This window comes from Hypanus sabinus, chromosome 4, assembly GCF_030144855.1.
Source record: "Hypanus sabinus isolate sHypSab1 chromosome 4, sHypSab1.hap1, whole genome shotgun sequence".
Lineage (NCBI taxonomy): Eukaryota > Metazoa > Chordata > Chondrichthyes > Myliobatiformes > Dasyatidae > Hypanus > Hypanus sabinus.
In genome coordinates, this window is record NC_082709.1 from 48,845,884 (window position 1) to 48,866,296 (window position 20,413).

At 42.7% G+C, this 20,413-nt stretch overlaps 1 protein-coding gene across 1 annotated transcript; it reads right to left on the bottom strand.

The window, feature by feature from the left end:
• Positions 1-4,904: 4,904 nt before the first annotated feature.
• LOC132392109 (gamma-crystallin S-1-like) lies at positions 4,905-17,846 on the bottom strand. The gene is made up of 4 exons (XM_059965958.1): positions 17,654-17,846; positions 17,359-17,537; positions 8,172-8,414; positions 4,905-5,180 (listed from the first exon to the last, which is right to left on the bottom strand). The coding sequence occupies exons 1-4, from the start codon at positions 17,844-17,846 to the stop codon at positions 4,905-4,907; spliced, it is 891 nt and encodes a 296-aa protein (XP_059821941.1).
• Positions 17,847-20,413: the final 2,567 nt, after the last annotated feature.

Consider the following 20,413-nt stretch of genomic DNA (forward strand, 5'->3'; position numbering starts at 1 on the left):
CTCTCTAGTATTGATAACTGCTGCAGACATGTCTCAGGCTTTCATCAGCATCTGGGTTGCTCGGTTTGGCATCACATCTGATATTTCTTCTGACCACGGCCCACAATTCATTTCAGGCCTCTGGACTGCCTAGAACCTCAGCTCTAGGTTACATCACACCGCAGCATATCACCCGCAATGGCCTATGCGAGCAGTTTCACCGTTCCTTAACAGCATCTCTGAGGGCTTCCAACTGATGAGTGTTGGCATGATCCTCTCCCATGGGTTCTGCTAAGGCTCAGAATTGCTCCAAAAGATAACTTGCAGTCAGCCACAGCTGAGTTGGTAACCAGGCAGCTGTTGCAAATGCCATGTGATTTCATTCCTGATGCCACAACAGCCTGGTTGGCCTCGCAACAACGTTCCACCCCCCTCAGTAAATTCAATTCCTTTTCACCTATTCCTACCTCCCATCATGGCATACAACTCTTTTGGGTTCCTGTAACCTACATTCCACCTTGTTTGTTTTTGTCCACCATGACACACACCAACAACCCCTTAGACCCCCTTACAAAGGCAAATTCTACGTTTTGCACAGCGAGAAAAGACTTTTGTCATAGATAAGAGGGGTTAAACCTGAATGTATTTCAGTAGATCATCTTAAACCAGCCCACCAAGATTTGAAGTACTCTGCTGCCCCACCCCTAGCATCACAACATGACCATGAGTTTATCAATAATCCTCTGGACAAGCCAGGGCACCTGCAGTTCCTCCACCTGTGGAATACAGGAACTGAGCTGGGCAGCTCGTCCGAGCTCCAGAAAGGCTCACAATGCCGATTGTAGTGAATTCTGGGGTGGGGCCTGTGTAGGGTGATGTAATTGGGAGGAATGTACATGATTCACAACCATCAACATTGAGTTAGGGTCTCGCTTTAAGAAGCAGGTCTGACGTGATGATATTGTTACGTAAGGATTTGTAGCACACTTTCGTGTTTAGGGTTTGGAGTTCAATAAAATGTATTATGTGTTTCAATAAACATGAAACGCCTCACTTCATTTTATTTGTAAAAACCAACATTATCAGGAATGACTTTCTACTCGAGTGCATCTTATCTACTGACTCATAATTGTAAACAGGTTTAGAAATGTATTAGATTAAAGTTTATCTCTGTTTTCTTTTGAACAGTAGTTTCTAGGAATGCTTTATTCCAAATTATCTGCAAATATAAATTGTTAACTCACTGTAATGAAACTTATACAGGATTGTATATGGGTTCAAGAAAATTCAAAGTACAGAATTGATAACTTACTAAAGTCCATTTTATCTGAGTCCACCAAACCTTACTCTGGAGGACAATATTATGCTTTGCAGTAGCTGCCTAGAAGTCCCTCAAGTGTCTGAGGGACCCAGTTGAAAGACCCAGGCACTGTATTTCCTGGGCTTCCTAGATCTCAGTTAGTACTGTTGGCCTCTGTAGTTGGGATGTTCATAGAAGATCCAGTAACCTGACAGGAGTGGATGTCATGGTAATGGAAACGATCGTAGACAGAGGGACAGTCGTCCATGAATTCCATCATCTTCCTTTCACCCCAAACTCTGCCCTGTTGACCATGGAGGATTTAAAATATGAAGGAAAACATCAAACTCGAATGTGTCAAGGACAGTGGAAACAGACAGATCCTCCTATGCATTTGTTCCTCCTATGTGGTCGGAGATGGAGGCCTCCACTGTGTGGTATTGTTTTAGATCCTCCATTTTGTAGGATAAAGTTGCTTTGCTTTCTGTGTTTTAAAGAAAACATAATGTTGCTTCAGGTAATCTGCTGGATTAGAGATCATTTCCAAATAAGAATTAATTTGTGAACAGTTTTGATATAATATAACATGCAGGTTTCTGAATGCTGGGGTTGGTGCCTCCTTGGAGTGAGTCGAGCTGGTTACTGAAGAGAACAAAGAGCAATAAATTATTGATTGTCACTTGCTGGGAAGAGGGCAATAAATGGATGCGAGCCGAGAGCAGAGCCAATAAAAAGGTGTTAAATGTCAGACACTTGACCTACAGCCAATGACACTGAAATGCGATATTTGAATTAGACAATACACAATAGACAATAGGTGCGGGAGTAGGCCATTCGACCCTTCGAGCCAGCACCGCCATTCAACGTGATCATGGCTGATCATCCACAATCAGTACCCCATTCCTGCCTTCTCCCCATATCCCTTGACTCCGCTATCTTTAAGAGCTCTATTGGTATGGAACGAATATAAAAGGGGGCTCTTCGAGTGTACTATCAAGAGATCTACCATTGCAGGAAGAACCCTCACACCAGGGACTGAAGGAAGAAAGGATTGATCATCTAGCCAACGGAGATCCCCTATTTCAGTGTTATAATTTAGAAAAGCGTCCATTAATTACAGTTTGTGTAGTGAGTTTGCTCTTCTAGTACCATGGATAAATAGTCAACAGCCCTCTGGTAAATTCTCATCTTTGTAGTTACCTCCTCAGTACTGAAATAAATTATTTTAATGCATTCTTAATATAATCATGTCAAAAATGCATATAATATACTGTGGATATTATATATACAGTAAGAAACAATGTGCTGACACTGGAGAGGGTTCAAAGGCTTGTCACGTGAGGAGGCTTGCATTGTCCTGGCTTGTACATGCTGGAATTTAGAAGAATGATAGTGTGAGGGACTTACTCTCTATAAATTCTTCCTCTCTACTGTAATAGCTAACTTGATTTTCTCTGTCTTTGTAGATGAGAATGGCCTATGGTTGCTGTATTTCCTGTGCCTTCATTGTTATTACTATTTACTGGTCTGGAACTGACTCCGCCAATGTTTCTGTCCTTTGCTCTTTCTTTGCTTCTCCCAAGCTCATCCACTTTCTTCATTAAACAACAATTTGCTGAAGGAACCCAGAGGGGCAGACAGCATCTGCAGAGGGATATGGAAATTTTGTTTCCACCAATTGCAGTTTTGTTGGCGGGTCATTACAGGCTTTGATTATTGTAGTATACAAAAAATTGTTTTCAGTCCACTTCTTTCTGTAGGATGCACCTTGGTTTAGCGAATGAGCTGACACCTCAGATTGCTTAGTATTTCATCTGGAGGTTACGTGCTAGCTCTGCCTTCACATTAATTCCTGACACAGTAATCAGGTCCCAGTCTAGCTGCCTAATGTACATTTAATACTGACATCAGCATTTCCTGTCCAACTCACAAGAGAAGTTCATAGAGGAAAGTGGTTGATTTAGCATTGACTGGCTGGGTGTTGGGGTTTTCCTGTGGAGGCAAAAGGGTGGTCAATGTTTTAGCTCCAGGCCTTGCATCAGGAACAAGAATGTAAGAGAGAGATAGCCAATAAATAGAGGGGAAGTAGTGGGATGAGGCGGGGGCTGGCAGGCAACTGGTGTAACGAGGTGGGAAAAGGGATGACGGGTTTATGGAACCATGTATGGGGAAGGTCAGGGTGAAGGTTGCGAGAGAATGGCTGGAGGCTGATACGTATAAACAGACAAGGAGAGAGTGGGAAATACTGGATGGGGGTTCGAGGAGTGAGAGATAGAGGATGACATGATATGCGGAGATATAAAGGTTGCAGATGCTGGAAAATGAGGAGGAAGGAAGGTGAGAAGGGAGCGATGAAAGAGGGAAACCTCTGGACCTTCACTTTGGGATGTTTTCCTTTTTCCCCTACTCAATCTCTAGTTGGATGTCTACCCTCCTCACAGTCTGGTTACTCACATCACTATTACTAGTGTTCTTACACTTTAACTTTCTGAATTCCTTTGAACACTCCCCATCACCACTCACACAAGAAATCCTTAGGACTTTCACTCATCATTTCACCTGGATCTACATACCTGCCATCCCTTTCTCCAGTCCATCTTATACTGGCTGCCTCCCCTCTAAGTTCAAGGTCATTTGCAAGATGGACAGCTGTCAATGTAAGCTTCCAAACTGCATGTATCCCTCACAAATCGTAATCCAAATTAAATTGCTTGGAATTGGAAGTGTCCATTCACATTGTCAGAATTTGTTTGTGAAGGAAACATTATTATGGAAAAGGGTTAACGATATTATTGTCGGCACCTTTGTCTTTAGGCTGTAATCATCTCAAAAATGGATGGTACATGTCCAGTTTGCAACAGGCGGGAAGAGGCAGCGTAGCGGTGCAGGTAGTAGAACCACCGCCTCACAATGTCAGCAACCTAAAGTGATGTCTATATAGGATTTCCACATTCTCACTGCAAGCCCATGTTTTCTTTCTAGGTGTCTGGTTTTGTTCTTGATCTGCAGAGAAAAGCCATCTGGTGGGTAAATCGACCATTGTATGTTGTTCTTTGTGTAGGTGACTACAATTTGGGGAAATTATTAGAATATGTGGTGATGTGGTGAGTTGAGCTGTATGGTAGCTCAATCGGCCAGATTATGTTGTCCCTTGTGTGTAGGTGACTATAATTTTGGGGAAATATGTGGATTATTTTAAAATGGGATCAATGAAGGATTAGTATAAGTGGGGAGTTAATGTTCAGCCCTGACTCAATGGGCCAAAGGGCCTGTTTCCACGTTGTATCTCTCTATAAGAGCAGGAATCCACAGAGGTGTGACAATTTATCACTATCCTCTCAACAGGAGAAGATGACCTGATCAATAATGAATTACATATTCAGCATGCCTCTGGATAAAAATTATCTCCACAATGATAGCAACTAAAATGAGAAATAATCCTGAGTTAAGGCCAATATGGGTCAAAGCCCCCACACAGGACTCAGGTACTAATGCTATTTTGTATGTTTCACACAATGTTATAGCAACATGAAAATAAATGAATTACAATGACAATTATCATGCAAAGCTTATTTTATTTTCTGAAGTATGTTCTCAGAATAATATGCTAATTATTGAGAGTCAATTAGAAGTCCCTCATTCGCCTGAAGGACCCAACAGTTGAGCTGTAGCCTCCCCAGTCACTGTATCTCCTGTATTCCCCGGGTCTCAGGAAGTACTGTCGGCCTCTGTAGCTCGGATGTTCATAGAAGATCCAGTAACCATCCATCACCTGACAGGAGTGGATGTCACGGTAACAGAAACGATCGTAGAGAGAGGGACAATCGTCCATGAATTCCATCATCTGTCCTGCAAAGTCAGGCTTCTCATAAATCTTCATCCTGTAGGTGCCCCCTCGGTGCTGGAATAAAGGATTTTATGTGTCCTTAATGCAGTATAGTCATGTCAAAATGCATAAAATTATCACAGACTTTATGTATACATGCAGTTATACCAACCCTCAGAATTATGAATAATTAATTATATTTCAAGACTATCCTTAATAAAATAATGCGGAGAAAATTTATCTCTGCATTGAAGGCAGTTAAAACTTAGACAATCATGATATAAGATTGAGGAAGTTCACTATTTCTACAGGAGGCAGCTAAGAACCATACAGTTTCATGAATATCAAAAAAAAATTTGTTTGTTGATCACATGAAAGACATTTAAGGATATTAAAGCATGCTCAATATAATCACATGAAAGTATATATGACAGAAATAATGTCATAATTGTGTTTCTGAATTAGATGCATATCAATAAAATATAATACCTTGTTAAAGAACTTGTTCTGGGTTTCTGAAGACAGTATTAATAAAAAAAAACAAAATTTACAGAATTTAGTTCCACTAGAGATAACATGATTTTATTAATGTAAAACTTGTGTAATAGCATCATGGGTAACTATGATAAATGTACATACAGTAGGTGCTGGTCTGTGTCTAAATAGGTTCAATTACTAATACAAAAAAAGAATGCAAATTGCTGTAAGGGTTTTCAGATTCCTCATTCCTCACTACCTCTCTGTCAGAGCTGTAAATTTAACTCTACACAGGGTGTGACTGTTGGAAACAATAACACAGCCATCCCTCATTTCAACCTGGGTATCAGCTAGAGCAGGGGTGGGCAAACTTTTTGACTTGAGGGCCACAAAGGGTTCTAAAATTTGACAGGGGGGCCGGACCAGGAGCAGATGGATGGAGTGTTTTGGTAATACACCTCATAAGAGAAAATAAAATATCATGGGATATGTAGAAAACATGTGCTTTAATTTCAATTGAAAATGAACAAATGCATTACAACAAAATATCTGTCTTTGAAGTCCCATGGTATTTAGCTATTTATTGAAATGACTTTTAAAACACTGAAAATTAAATGAATAAAATACAGCTTTTTAATAGTAACAGTTATTAATTTAAAGCACTGAAAATTCTGTTATCCTTCAAGATATTATCATCATCACTCTCCTCCTGACTGTCTTTATTTCAAAAACGGTAGGAGATGCAGGTCTACTTGTCCTGCTCCTTCTTATTCAATTGTCCCCTGTGCCAAAACTCAACAACGACCCGCACAATGGCAAAGCAGGGAGAGCGCGCCGGTATGCGGAGCTCTGTGCTCGCAAATCCCCGCAGGCTATCTCCCTTAGCCGGAATGCTGGCTAATTGTGAGCTGGTTCGGATGTGCCAGGAAATGGGTCGCCACAAGGTCACAAAGTAAAGCGCAAACGTGGAGTAATACGCTGCACCTCAACAAAGGTCAATGTATATAGAGTGCGTCATCTATTGGGAAAACGCCAGAATTGTGGGGAGAAAACGTTAACAAGGTTTATTAATATAATTTCATCAGGTTCTGCAGGCCGGGTTAAAAAGCTTAACGGGCCGCATATGGCCCGCGGCCGTAGTTTGCCCATGCCTGAGCTAGAGCCTGACTTATTTTATTGGTTCTTATTACCTGACCAGATGATTTTGAAAAAAATTGCAACTTATGGGAGAGGGCAAATTACTTCAACATTGAGCGAACATGGATTCAACGGGCCAAACAGCCTCACTCCATGCTTTAACCTCACTGTGGTTCTCTGAAATCACACAATTAAAATGGTAGGTTTTTGTAATCCAGCCCAGCAGCAGCCTGATCGGTGAATAAGGTGGATGTTTCATTTATAATGAAACACCACACAAATTCATGAAAAGAGGCCATTCGTCCCATTGAAACCTTAATATTCAAACTTATTTCCTGTCCAATCCCTCTTATCTTTTATAAGGTGTTAAGAGGAATAAATAGAGTGCACAGTCAGAGAATTTTTCCCAAGCAGAAATGGCTAACAGGAGGGAACATAAATTTAAAGAAACTGGAGCAAAGTGTAGTGGAGATGCAAAAGATAATATTTTTACAGAGTTGTAAGTGTGTGGAACACTCTGCTGAGTGTGGTGATAGAGGCTGATATAAAGAAGCGACTTTTAGATGGGAATATGATTGAAAGAAAAATTGAGGGCTGTGGGAGAGGAAAGGGTTAGTTTGACATTCGAACAAGTTAAAAGACTGGCACAAAATCGTAGGCTGAAGGACCTCACTGTACAGTATACTTTCAAGTTCAAAGTTCCATGTTCCCTGTTTTTGGTGGGTTACAATACATCCATGCTGACCAAGGTGTCCATCTCCCATTTCCCAATGTTTGACTCCAATCCATTTTACAAATTTTGTAAGTTTTGTTTTACTGAGGTCTGAGTCATCCTGTCCAGGTGCTACAACTGTATACATGACATTCTATAAAACTAGCACAAACTGACCAAATACTTTCTGTGGTCCAACTAGACTCTAATAAAGGAGACACAAGGGAGGGTTGTATCTGGAAGCTGGATCAGCACACAAGATGCTGGGGGGAGTCAGGCAGTATCTACGGAGACAACATTTCAGTTTGAAGCTGTTTATCAGGACTGATAAACACTGCCTGACTGGCTGAGTTCCTCCAACATCTCATGTAGACATTGGTTCTGCATAAAATGCCAATGATTCTTATGTCAGTGATAATAAACCTGATTCTGATTCCGATTCTTTACCCAGTGCCTTCACAATCATGGATACAGCTCCGTCTGTCAAAAGCAATTGGACATTCATCCCTCACACCAGATCCACTCGTTTCCTGTGTCAACTTCATCTCTGTTGACTCCTTTAACAAATATCTACTGTCTCCAAACTTGGCTCAAAATGCCAGCAGCTAACTCTAGCATTCACATCAGCATAACATTTCAGAGAAAGAGCTTGTGTACAAGTGTAATTATTGCAAATGTCAGCCATTTCCTAGCAGTGTGTCAATTGGCTTGGAATACCTCAGTCACCAACAGCAACTTACAGGTGGGTAACTGCGACAGGACTTGACACAGTCATTGAATCCCATCCAGCGCTGGTAGTCAGGATACTCTCCCCTGCTCAGGACATACTGGTATCCCATGTAGTTGGGTTTCTCGTACAACACCCACCAGTCACTCTCAACACGGATGGAGTTACAGCGGCTGAAGTAAGGGGAAAGGTCGGCACAGTCGGAGCTGCACTCATAATGCCGACCTTGGAAGTTCCTGTCCTCGTAGAAGATGATCTGTGGGAAGAAATAAATTGCTTAAATCAGACTGGGGACGAATGATGGTTACAATATAATTCACAAAATGAAAAGTGGTCTTGCCTTTCCCATTGTGGTGTACGGTGAATAACCAACTGACTACATGGAACTGTAACTGGGTATTTATATACTGGACAGAAAGGCTTTTCCAGCAAGGCCTTTGTAATGTAAATGATGCAAACCTGAGGTCAGCAGAAAAGAACATATGTCCCATGAATGCTGAAAAAGCACCTGAGGATACGAGATTTGTCAGTGATCCAGTGATTGTTTTTGTTTTACAGCAGGCAATTTAATTGTACAAAGCAGTAAATCAGCCTTTTTCATTCTATGCTAGGGATCATTCTAGAGTTGCAAAAAAATTCACAATACCCAGATATGTCGTAGAGTCACAGTCACAGATCAGAATATACATTCCGCATAAATCCATGGCAACCATCGACCACCCATGTACACTAATCCTAAATTAATCCCAGTATTTTCATTCTCCCCACATTCTCATTGACTCCTCCTGGACTTTACCACTAATTTACACACCAGGGAGAATGTTGTGGCCAATTTATACACCAATCTGCGCATTTTATGATGTAGGAGGCACCCAGTGGAATCCCATGAGAGAGCAGAGAGAAGGTGCAACACCCGAACTATTGAATCCAGCTCGCTGTAGGGCCCAGGAAATGGCGTTTGTTGTGGAAATGCTTGAACAAGAATTCTTTCAATATCCTGCTGCAAATACCAAGGTGGCTCGATAGTATAGCAGTTATCATAATACTGTACAGGGTTCAATTCCCACGTTGTCTTTAAGTAGTTTATACTTTCTCCCATGCCCACGGTTTCCTCTCATATTCCGAAGACGTACAGGTAAGTATGTTCCTGTCCTCGTAGAAGATGATCTGTGAGAGGAAATAAATTGCTAAAATCAGACTGGGGATGAATGATGGTTACAATTTAATTCACAAAATGAAAAGTGGTCTTGCCTTTCCCATTGTGGTGTACGGTCGATAACCATCTGACTACATGGAACTGTAACTGGGTATTGCACTGGACTCATGACGACACACGGGCAGACCCCAGCACATCCTCAGATTGTGTTGGTCATTGTCGCGTGTGATGCATTTCACCAAGTGTTTTGATGTTTTCATCAATGTCTGACAAATAAATCAGAAATACCCCTTCAACAACAGGAACTCTCAAATTCTCAAGATCTTTTTTAACCTCCTATTTTCCCTTTTTAGTGTCTTATAGCTTTATGCCCAATAAACTAGAGTATTCAGACAATCTACACAGTCATTGGCGGAATGCACGAACTCCACACCTGAGTTCAGGATTGAACCTACGTCTCTGGAGTTGTGAAGAAGCAGTACTAACTGCGGCAGCACTCTGCCATCCTGCTGTGGACTGAACCCTTTAAACACAGGGCCTCATTATGACATTGAGTATGGAAATTGATAGATTTATCCTCATGAAGAAGGAAGAGCAAGATCATAGAACAATAAAATTTACAACATATTATGGACCCTTCAGTCCACAATGTTGTGCCAACCATGTAACCTACTCTAGAAAATGCCTAGAATTTCCCTATTTCTAAACTCCATATACTTATCTAAGTAGCTCTTAAAAGACCCTATTGTATCCACTTCCACTACTGCCACTGGCCCACCACTCCCTGTGTGAAAAACTTGCCCCTGACATTCCCTTGGTACCTATTTCCAAGCACCATAAAACTGTGCCCCCTCGTGTTAGCCTGGCTGGAAAAAAGCCTCTGGCTTTCCACACGATCAATGCCCCTCATCATTTTATACACCTCTATCCTCCGTCACTCCAAGGAGAAAAGGCCAAGTTAACTCAACTATTCTCATAAGGCATGCTCTCCAATCCAGGCAACATCCTTGTAACTCTTCTCTGCACTCTCTCTATAGTATTCACATCCTTCCTGTAGTGAGGTGACCAGAACTGAACACAGTACACCAAGTGGGGTCTGGCCAGGTTCATATATAGCTATAACATTACCTCACAGCTCTTGAACTCAATCCCATGGTTGATGAATGCCAACACATTGTACACCTTCTTAACAATACTGTCAACCTGCACAGAAGCTTTGAGTCTCCTATCGACACAGACTCCAAGATCTCTCAGATCCTCCACACTGCCAAGAATTTTACTATTTATACTATATTGTGTCTTCAAATTTGACATACCAAAATGAACCACTTCACACTTATCTGGGTTGAAGTCCGTCTGCCAGCTCTCAGCCCAGTTCTGCATCCTACCGACATCCTGCTGTAACCTCTGACAGCCCTCCACACTATCCACAATTCCACACCCCCCCACCTTGTGTCATCAATGAACTTACTAACCCATCCTTCAATTTCTTCATCCAGGTCATTTATAAAACTCACAACTGGAGGGGTCCCAGAACAGATCCCTATGGAACACCACTGGTCTCTGTCCTCCATGCAGAATATGAATGATCTATAACCACACTTTGCCTACTGAGGGCAAGCCAACTCTGGATCCACAAAGCAATATCTCCCATCCCTATTGATGACTCAAGGTTTAATTGCAAGAGGCCCAGCAGTCTCCTCCCTCGCTTCCCACAGAAGCCTGGGTTAAATCTCATCTGGTCCCAGTGACTTATCTAACTTAATGCTTTTCAAAAGCTCCAGCACATCCTCTTTCTTAATATCTTTATGCTCAAATGATTCAGTCCACTGAAAGTCATCCCTACTATTACCAAGGTCTTTTTCCCTGGTGAACACTGAAGCAAGGTATTCCTTAACTACCTCCGTTACCTTCTCCAGCTCGATGCACACATTTCCACTATCGCGCCTGATTGGTCCTATTCTCACATGGCCATCCTCTTGCTTTTCACATACTTGTAGAACGCCTTGGGGTTTTCCTTAATCCTGTCCAACAAGGCCTTCTCCTAATTCCATTCTTCTTCTTTCTAGCAGCCTTGTAATTTTCTAGAGCTCTAAAAAAATACCTAGTTTCTTGAAGATTTCATAAGTTTTTCTTCTTAACTAGATTTTCTGCATACTTTGTACACCATAGTTCTTTAACACTACCATCCTTTCCCTGCCTCAGTGAAACATGCAGAACTCCATGCAAGTGTTCCCTGAATATTTACCACATTTCTGCCATGCATTTCTCTGAGAGCGTTTGTTCCCAAGTTCCTACCTAATAGCATCATATTTCCCTCTAACGCAATTAAATGTTTTCCCAAATTGTCTGTTCCAATCCCTCTCCAGCGCTAGTTGGAGGAGATAATTGTGGTCACTACCTCCAAAATGCTTTCCTACCAAGAGTTCTTGACACCTGACCAGGTTTATTTCCCAATACCTGATCAAGTACAGCCTCGCCTCTAGTTGGCTTATCTGCATATTGTAACAGGAAACCTTCCTGAACACACTTAACAAGCTCCACCCCATCTAAACCTCTAGCACTAAGGAGATGCCAATCAAAATTAGGAAAGTTAAAATCTCCCATCACAACAACCCTAATTACTATTGCACCATTCCCTATCTGCTCCTCAATATCCTTGTTATTATTAGGGGGTCTATAAAAACACCTAGTAGAGTTATTGCCCCTTTCCTGTTTCTGACTTCCACCCAGACTGTCTCAGTAGACCATCCCGCCATGACTTTCTCTTTTCTGCAGCTGAGACACTATCCCTAATCAGCAATTCCACGCCCCTACCTCTTTTGCCAAGTACAAGAAGAATCGTTAACAAAAGAGACTGATGTAATAAGGAAGATAGTCAGAAAAAAAATCCTCCACAACCTCAATGTGACCATCATTGATGCTCCAAACGGCATCAAGGCATCCACCTATGGAAGTCATTGTTAAGTCCAAGGAAGTTTCTACATTTCTTACACAACTTCAGAATCTCTTGATGTCCAAGACCTCCTTATGCAGAAAGAAGACCTCTGAAGAATATTAACAGCTGAAATGGGGGCAATGTGGAAACCAAGGTCTGTTCCAGCAAACGACAGGCAAACTCTTAGAACCATAGAACCATTCAACATTGCAGCACAGAAACAGGCCTTTTGACCCTTCTTGGCTGTGCTGAACCATTTTTCTGCCTAGTCCCACTGACTTGCACCTAGACCATATCCCTTCATACCCCTCTCATCCAAGTACCTGGCCAAGTTTTTCTTAAATGTTAAAAGTGAGCCTGCATTCACCACTTCAACTGGCAGCTCATTCCACACTCCCACTACTCCCTGTGTGAAGAAGCTCCCCTTAATGTTCCCTTTAAACTTCTCCCTTTACACCTTTAACCCATGTCCTCTGCTTTTTTTACTTCCTTAGCCTCAGAGGAAAAAACTTGCTTGCACTCACTCTATCTATACCCATCATAATTTTATACACCTCTATCAAATCTTCCCACATTCTTCTTCGCTCCAGGGAATAAAGTCCTAATCTGTTCAACCTTTCTCTGTAACTCAGTTTCTCAAGTCCCAGCAACATCCTTGTAAACCTTCTCTGCCCTCTTTCAACCTCATTAATATCCTTTCTGTAATTAGGTGACCAAAACTGCACACAATACTCCAAATTCGGTCTCACCAATGTCTTATAGAACCTCACCATAACATTCCAACTCTTATACTCAGTTCTTTGATTTATAAAGGCCAATGTGCCAAAAGCTCTCTTTATGACCCTATCTACCTGTGACGCCGCTTTTAGGGAATTATGTATCAGTATTCCCAGATCCCTTTGTTCTACTGCTCTCCTCAGTGTCCTACCATTTACCTTGTATGTTCTACCTTGGCTTGTCCTTCCAAAGTGCAATACCTCACACTTGTCTGCATTAAACTCTATCTGTCATTTGTCAGGCCATTTTTCCAGCTGGTCCAAATCCCTCTGCAAGCTTTGAAAACCTTCCTCACTGTCCACTACATCTCCAATCTTTCTATCATCAGCAAATTTGCTGATCCAATTTACCACATTATCATCCAGATCATTGATAGAGATGACAAATAACAATGGACCCAGCACTGATCCCTGTGGCACACCACTAGTCACAGGCCTCCACTCAGAGAAGCAATCTTCCACTACCACTCTCTGACTTCTCCCATTGAGCCAATGTCTAATCCAATTTACTACCTCACCATGTATACCTAGTGACTGAATCTTCATAACTAACCTCCCATGCGGAACCTTGTCAAAGACCTTACTGAAGTCCATGTAGACAACATCCACTGCCTTCCCTTCATTCACTTTCCTGGTTACCTCCTTGAAAAACTCTAACAGATTGGTTAAACATGACCTATCACACACAAAGCCATGTCGACTCTCCCTAATAAGTCCCTGTTTATCCAAATATTTATAGATCCTATCTCTTAGTACTCCTTCCAATAATTTACCTACTACTAACTTCAAATTTACCAGCCTATAATTTCCTGGATTACTTTTACAGCCTTTTTTAAACAACGGAACAACATGAGCTATCCTCCAATCCTTCGGCACCTAACCCATGGATACTGACATTTTAAATATATCTGCCAGGGCCACTGCAATTTCAACACTATTCTCCTTCAAGGTCCGAGGGAATACCCTGCCAGGTGCTGGGGATTTATCTACTCTGATTTGCCTCAAGACAGCAAGCACCTCCACCTCTTCAATGTGTATTGGTTCCATGACCTCACTACCTGTTTGCCTTAATTCGATTGATTCCTTGCCAGTTTCCTTAGTAAATACAGATGCAAAAAAACCATCTAAGATCATCCCCATTTCTTTTGGTTCCATACATAGTCAATCACTCTGATCTTCAAGAAGACCAACTTTATCCCTTACTATCCTTTTGCTCTTAATATACCTGTAGAAGCTCTTAGGATTATCCTTCACCCTGACAGCCAAAGCAACCTCATGTCTTCTTATAGCCCTCCTGATTCCTTTCTTAAGTATTTTCTTGCACTTTTTATACTCCTCAAGCACCTAATTTGCTCCTTGTTGCCTATACCTGTCATACATCTCTCTCTTCTTCTTTATCAGATTTCCAATATCCCTCGAAAACCAAGGGTCCTTATTCTTATTCATTTTGCTTTAATCCTGATAGGAACATACAAACTCTGCACTCTCAAAATTTCTCCTTTGAAGGCCTTCCACCTACCAATCACATCCTTGCCAGAGAACAACCTGTCCCAATCCACACTGTTTATATCCTTTCTCATTTCTTCAAATTTGGCCTTTTTCCAATTTAGTACCTCAACTTGAGCACGAGATCTATCATTATCCATGACCAAGTTGAAACTAATGGCGTTATGATCACTGGAACCAAAGTGTTCCCCTACACACACTTCCGTCACTTGTCCTCACTCATTTCTTAATAGGAAATCTAATATTGCATCCTCTCTAGTTGGTATCTCTATATATTGATTTAGAAAACGTCCCTGAGCACATTTTACAAACTCTAACCTGTCTAGACCTTTAACAGTGTGGTGAACTACATATACCTGTCTGGACACGCCCCTTGCTGACTGCTCCTGTGGCTCCTCCCACTGACTGTGGCTCCTCCCACAGACCCCAGTATAAAGGCGATTGAGGCCTGAGCCTGGCCCTCAGTCTCCAGGATGTAGTATGGTGGTCAACTACTGCTTGTTCTTTCTTCCAGTCAATAAAAGCCTATATCTCACCTTCACGCCTCAGCGTACAAACAGTACGGGAGTCCCAATCAATATGTGGAAAATTAAAATCCCCTGCTATCACAACTTTATGTTTCCTGCAGTTGTCTGCTATCTCTCTGCAGATTTGCTCCTCCAATTCTCACTAACTATTGGGTGGTCCATAATACAACCCCAGTAATGTGGTCATACTTTTCCTGTTTCTCAGCTCCAGCCATATGGCCTCGGTAGACAACCCCTCTAATCTGTCATGCCTGAGCACTGCTGTAACATTTTCCCTGACTGGCAGTGCCAACCCCTACCCTTCATCCCTCTGTCTCTATCACGTCTGAAACATCGGAACCCTGGAACATTAACCTGCCAGTCCTGCCCCTCCTATAGCCAAGTTTCACTAATGGCTATAATGTCATAATTCCCCATGTCAATCCATACCCTCAGCTCATCTGCCTTCCCCACAATACTCCTCGCATTGAAATAGACACACCTCCAAAGATTATTACCGCCACACACAACCGTTCTATTTCTGACTTTGCATGAACTTTTAACATCATTTATTTTCACCCCCACTCCACTCTCTGCTCTGGCACTCTGGTTCCCATCCCCCTACAAATCTAGTTTCTTTGCTTTGATGTCACTAAAAGAACACCTTTCAGAGCAGCAGAGGGCTGGCCAGTGGTATGGTGACATCCACAATGAACTTCGAGGCAAGTGCCCCCAAGTTCGGAGACAGCCAGCCTCTCACATTCGTTCCATCCGTGCTGGGTTGAACACCAATCTAACAACCTTGTGTCATAAAAATCAGACAAAATTGCTAAAAAAGAACAGCAAGGTTGCCTGCTGATGCATCCCAAGGTGTGGAAAGGAACAAGCAGCAAACAAGCAGATCAGCAGGAGAGCTTCATTGCTCTGAGAGACGTTTCTGGGATGTTTTGCCTCCACATCATACAGTCTACCTCTCACTCTCAACTCTGCTGTGGATCAGCCACAGTTCCTGAATTCCTCCCACAAAGAGGGGCTTCAACCTCCTCCTTCTGACTCACAGGAAAACGTGTCAGTACTGTGACAATGCTGCCGGTAAAAATGAATGAATGAATGATCTTTATTGTCATTGGACATAGATACAATAAAACTCTGTTTGGCTTCCTCTCAGGCAATTAAATAAAGCAGTAGATAAAAACAAGACAGTAATAGAAAAACAGTATTAAATAGATAAGTAGCAGAAAATAAGTTGCAGTAGCACCAGAATATCACAGTAATGCACAAAGTGCCGTTAGTGCAAGTATTTGAGTCCGTGAGTGTGCTTGTGTGTGCTCACAGTTTCAGTCATTGTTCTGTGGGAGTGGTGTGATGGAGGCCACAGCTCTGGGGTAGAAGCTGTTCCTCAGTCTATTTGTTCTGGCTTTGAGTGTCCTGAACCTTTTGCTGGATGGCAGTAGGTCAAACAGGGAGTGGCCGGGGTGTGTGGTGTCTCTGGTTATGCTGATTGCTTTCCTCCTGAGTCTGCTGGAATAGATGGTGTCCAGTCCTGGGAGCTCCATCCTGACAATTCGCTGGACCGCCTTCACCACGCAATGGAGGTCTTGATGCTCAGTGGCTGTGCAGCTGGCATACCACACTGTGGCGTTGTTGGTCAGGATGGTTTCAATTGAGCTTCTGTAGAAGTTGAGCAACAGCTTTTGTGGGAGTTTGGCCTGTTTCAGCTTTCTGAGGAAGAGTCTTTGTTGTGTCTCTTTTTACAAGTAGCGAGGTGTTGGTGGTCCACGTTACCTGCTTTGACAACATAACTCCAAGGAACTTTAGGCTTTCCACACTTTCCACACTTTCCACAACCTCTCCATTTATATGCAGACGGTTATGTACTTTGTCCTTTGATCTCCTGAAGTCAATGATCATCTCTTTTGTTTTAGAAGTGTTAAGGACCAGGTCGTTGTCCTTACACCACTCCGTCAGATGATCCACCTCGAGCCTGTAGGCTGTTTCATCTTTGTCCGAGATCAGGCCAACCACTGTGGTATCGTCCGCAAATTTAATTATGGAGTTGGTGTAGATAGGGGTGCAGTCATGTGTGAAGAGTGTGTAGAGCATAGGGCTCAGCACACAGCCCTGCGGGGTGCCTGTTTTTAAGATGAGGGTAGTGGGGGTGTGCTTACCAACTCTGACTTGCTGTGATCGGTCTGTGGGAAGTCCATGACCCATCAGCACAGGGAGGAACCAAGGCCAAGTGAGTTCAGCTTGCTGACCAGTTTATGCGGGATGACCGTGTTAAATGCAGAACTGAAGTCCACAAATAACATCCTCACACAAGTGTTCAGTTCCTTTAAGTGAGTCAGAGCAATATGGAGGGCTGTTGTGATTGCGTCCTTTGTGGAGCGGTTTGCCCAGTAGGCAAACTGGTGTTTGTCCAGATCAGCTGGGATAATAGCTTTAATGTGTGAGAGCATGAGTCTCTCAAAGCACTTCATTGCAATGAGTGTCAGTGCTACAAGGCAACAGTCATTCAGGCATTCAGGCTCCAAAGCCTTGGAGCTGATTGATTAGTTTGGAGGGGATGATGCTATTGAATGCTGAGCGGTAGTCGATAAATAGTATTCTCACCACCTGCTACCCAACGCTGACTGAACACTAACTCTAATGCATACATCTCAACTGCAGAAGCCCATGTCCAACAGCACAAGTAGTCATCACAGCTGGGGTCTACTTTGGTTGCAGTGGATGGCCATGATTTCTTCTGTTGGTGGTCATGCCCTTTACTCTCCACAAACTGTTGTCGAACCTTCTTCCTGGCCATGGGATCACATTGTTAATTTCATCTGTCCAGTCAGTCGGAGCTGACTGTGTATGCTAGTAGAGGCATGATCCTAATCTCACCAGGTACGAGATCCACCAGCCACCCTCACCTGGTTTACTCGGCCTGTCAAAGCAGTGCACAGATGTGTGGCCTGTGCCACGTGCAAACAGCTGCTTGGGTCCACAGGTGAGAGATGAGTGTCCAGCGGAGACCAAAGGAGAGAGAGCTGCCTCAGAATGGACACAACAAGCCCCTTCACCAGAGCTGCTACATAAGAGAGATATAAATGTTTTTTTCAGGCACACAGGCTGTCCCTGGGTTACGTAAAAGTTCCATTCCTGAGTCCATCTTTAAGTCGGATTTGTACGTAAGTCGAAACAAGTATATCCAGTATTATTTAGCGTCAGAGTTAGTCAAACGTTTGTCTTAGTATATAGTATATATTTTACTTTTCTATGCATAAAAAACACTTAAGAAACATATGTATTCCAATAATTAAACCACTGCATTGCTTAGTAATAATTGTAGCTTTCATCAGGGCAGGGCCTTTCACATGCTCCATTATTCTCACTTTATCCGTTATCCTTTAAAATTGTTCCGATTGTTGACCGACTGTTGCCTAATGATTTTCCAATGACCGATGGTGTCTCACCTCTTTCTAAACGCTTTATTATTTCTACTTTATTTTCAATTGCAATCGCTTCCCGTAAATGGAACAGAAGCACTGTGGGCAGCAGGTCCTGACCTGCGCCGGCTCCCAGGATCTGCTGGGTCCTAAGGACCACTGCACTGAATTCCCCAGGTCTTAAACTCCACCACACTGAGGCAGGCTAAATGGGACAAGTGGGGGCTGTGCTGGGTTTGGGTATTTGATCCTCCACAAAATTCCACGTGGGAATTTAAACTGGAGGTGGCAGTATTTTTTTTTACGAAGTTGAGTTACGAGCTCGACATCAACCCGGCACGGATAGTACGGGAGTCATTGGATCGACACCAACCCGACACGGGAGCAGTCTGTCACTAGATCGAATTCGGGAACCTCCATTCTCCAGCCCGGCGCTGATCTCACGGCGCCACCAGCCGACCAGAATGGGGTGTGGGGGGAGCGGGTTCAGGGTGAATGTTACTAAGAATAATTTAAGCCAAATACAAAGTTAAACACTCAACACAGTGCCAACGGCAATGACTTTAAATGGCGGATGGCATTGCAATCTGAGTTAAAATGGCGGAGGGTGTTCTCCTTCCTCGGTTTGTAAGTACGAGTTGTCCGTAAGTCGGATGTTCGGAACTCGGGGACTACCTGTACTTCTGATCACCTACTTCAATTGGCCTCATACCAAAATGACTCGCACCAATATTTCTGTCCTTTGCACTTTCTTTGCTTCTACCAAACACATTCACTTTCTTCATTGAGCAAATTGCTGGAAGAACTCAAAGGGTCAGGCAACATCTGCAGAGGGATATGGAAATATTGTTTCTACAAATTGCAGTTTTGATTGCTGATCATCAGAGGCTTAGTTAATGAACTATACAGATATATTTGCTTTCTGTCCACTGTTTACTGTAAGGAGTTTCTTGGTTTAACCGATGCAAGTACACCTTCGTCTCCTTAGTTCACCATGTGGAAGCTGTATGTTAGCTCTGTCTTCAAATTAATGCCTTATACCATAATCAGATCTCCCAATACACATGCCAATGTGTATTTAATACCGTCATCAGCATTTCCTGTCCAATTCATAGAAGAAGTTCATAGAGGAAAGTGTTGATTTACCGTTGACTGGTTGGGTGTTGGGACTTTACTGTGGAGGTAAAATGGTGATCAATAGTTTGGGTCAATGCCCTGCACCAGGAATGAGTGTAAAGGAGAGATAGCCAGTAATAAATGTGAGGGGGAGAGGTGAAGCAGGGGGCAGCAGGCAACAGGAGAAACCAGGTGGGAAACGGGATGAAGGTTATATGGAACCCTGTATAGGGAAGGTCATCGTGGAGGTTGTGAGACAGTGGCTGGTGGGTGAAATGTAGAAACAGATAAGAAGAGAGAGGGAAATAATGGAAGGTGGAGCCAGGAAGGAGAGACAGTGGATGGAAAGTGATATGTGGAGATACAAAATTATGCAGAGGCTGGAAAATAAGCAGGGTGTCAAGGAAGTGATGACAGAGGGATATTTGGTGCATTCAGATAACAAACCTTCACTTCTGGACTTTTTTCCATTTTCCCCTGCTCTATTTCTAGTTGGAGTTCTACCCTCTTCACATCCTGCTTACCCATATCATTATCACTATTGTTTTCACTTTTTAACTTTCTGATTTCCTTTGAACACTCCCCATTACCATTCTCAGAAGAAATACTTGGGACTTTCACTCATCCCTTAACCTGGATCTATCTGTCATCCTTTGCTCCAGTCCTTCCTTATACTGGCTGCCTCCCCTCTATCTTACAGTTCAAGGTCATTTGCATGATGGACAGCTGTCAATGTAAGTTTCCATTTATCCCTCACAAATCGTAATCCAATTAAAGTTGCTTGGAATTGGAAGCGTCCTTTCAACATGGCTGGAAACTGGTTGCG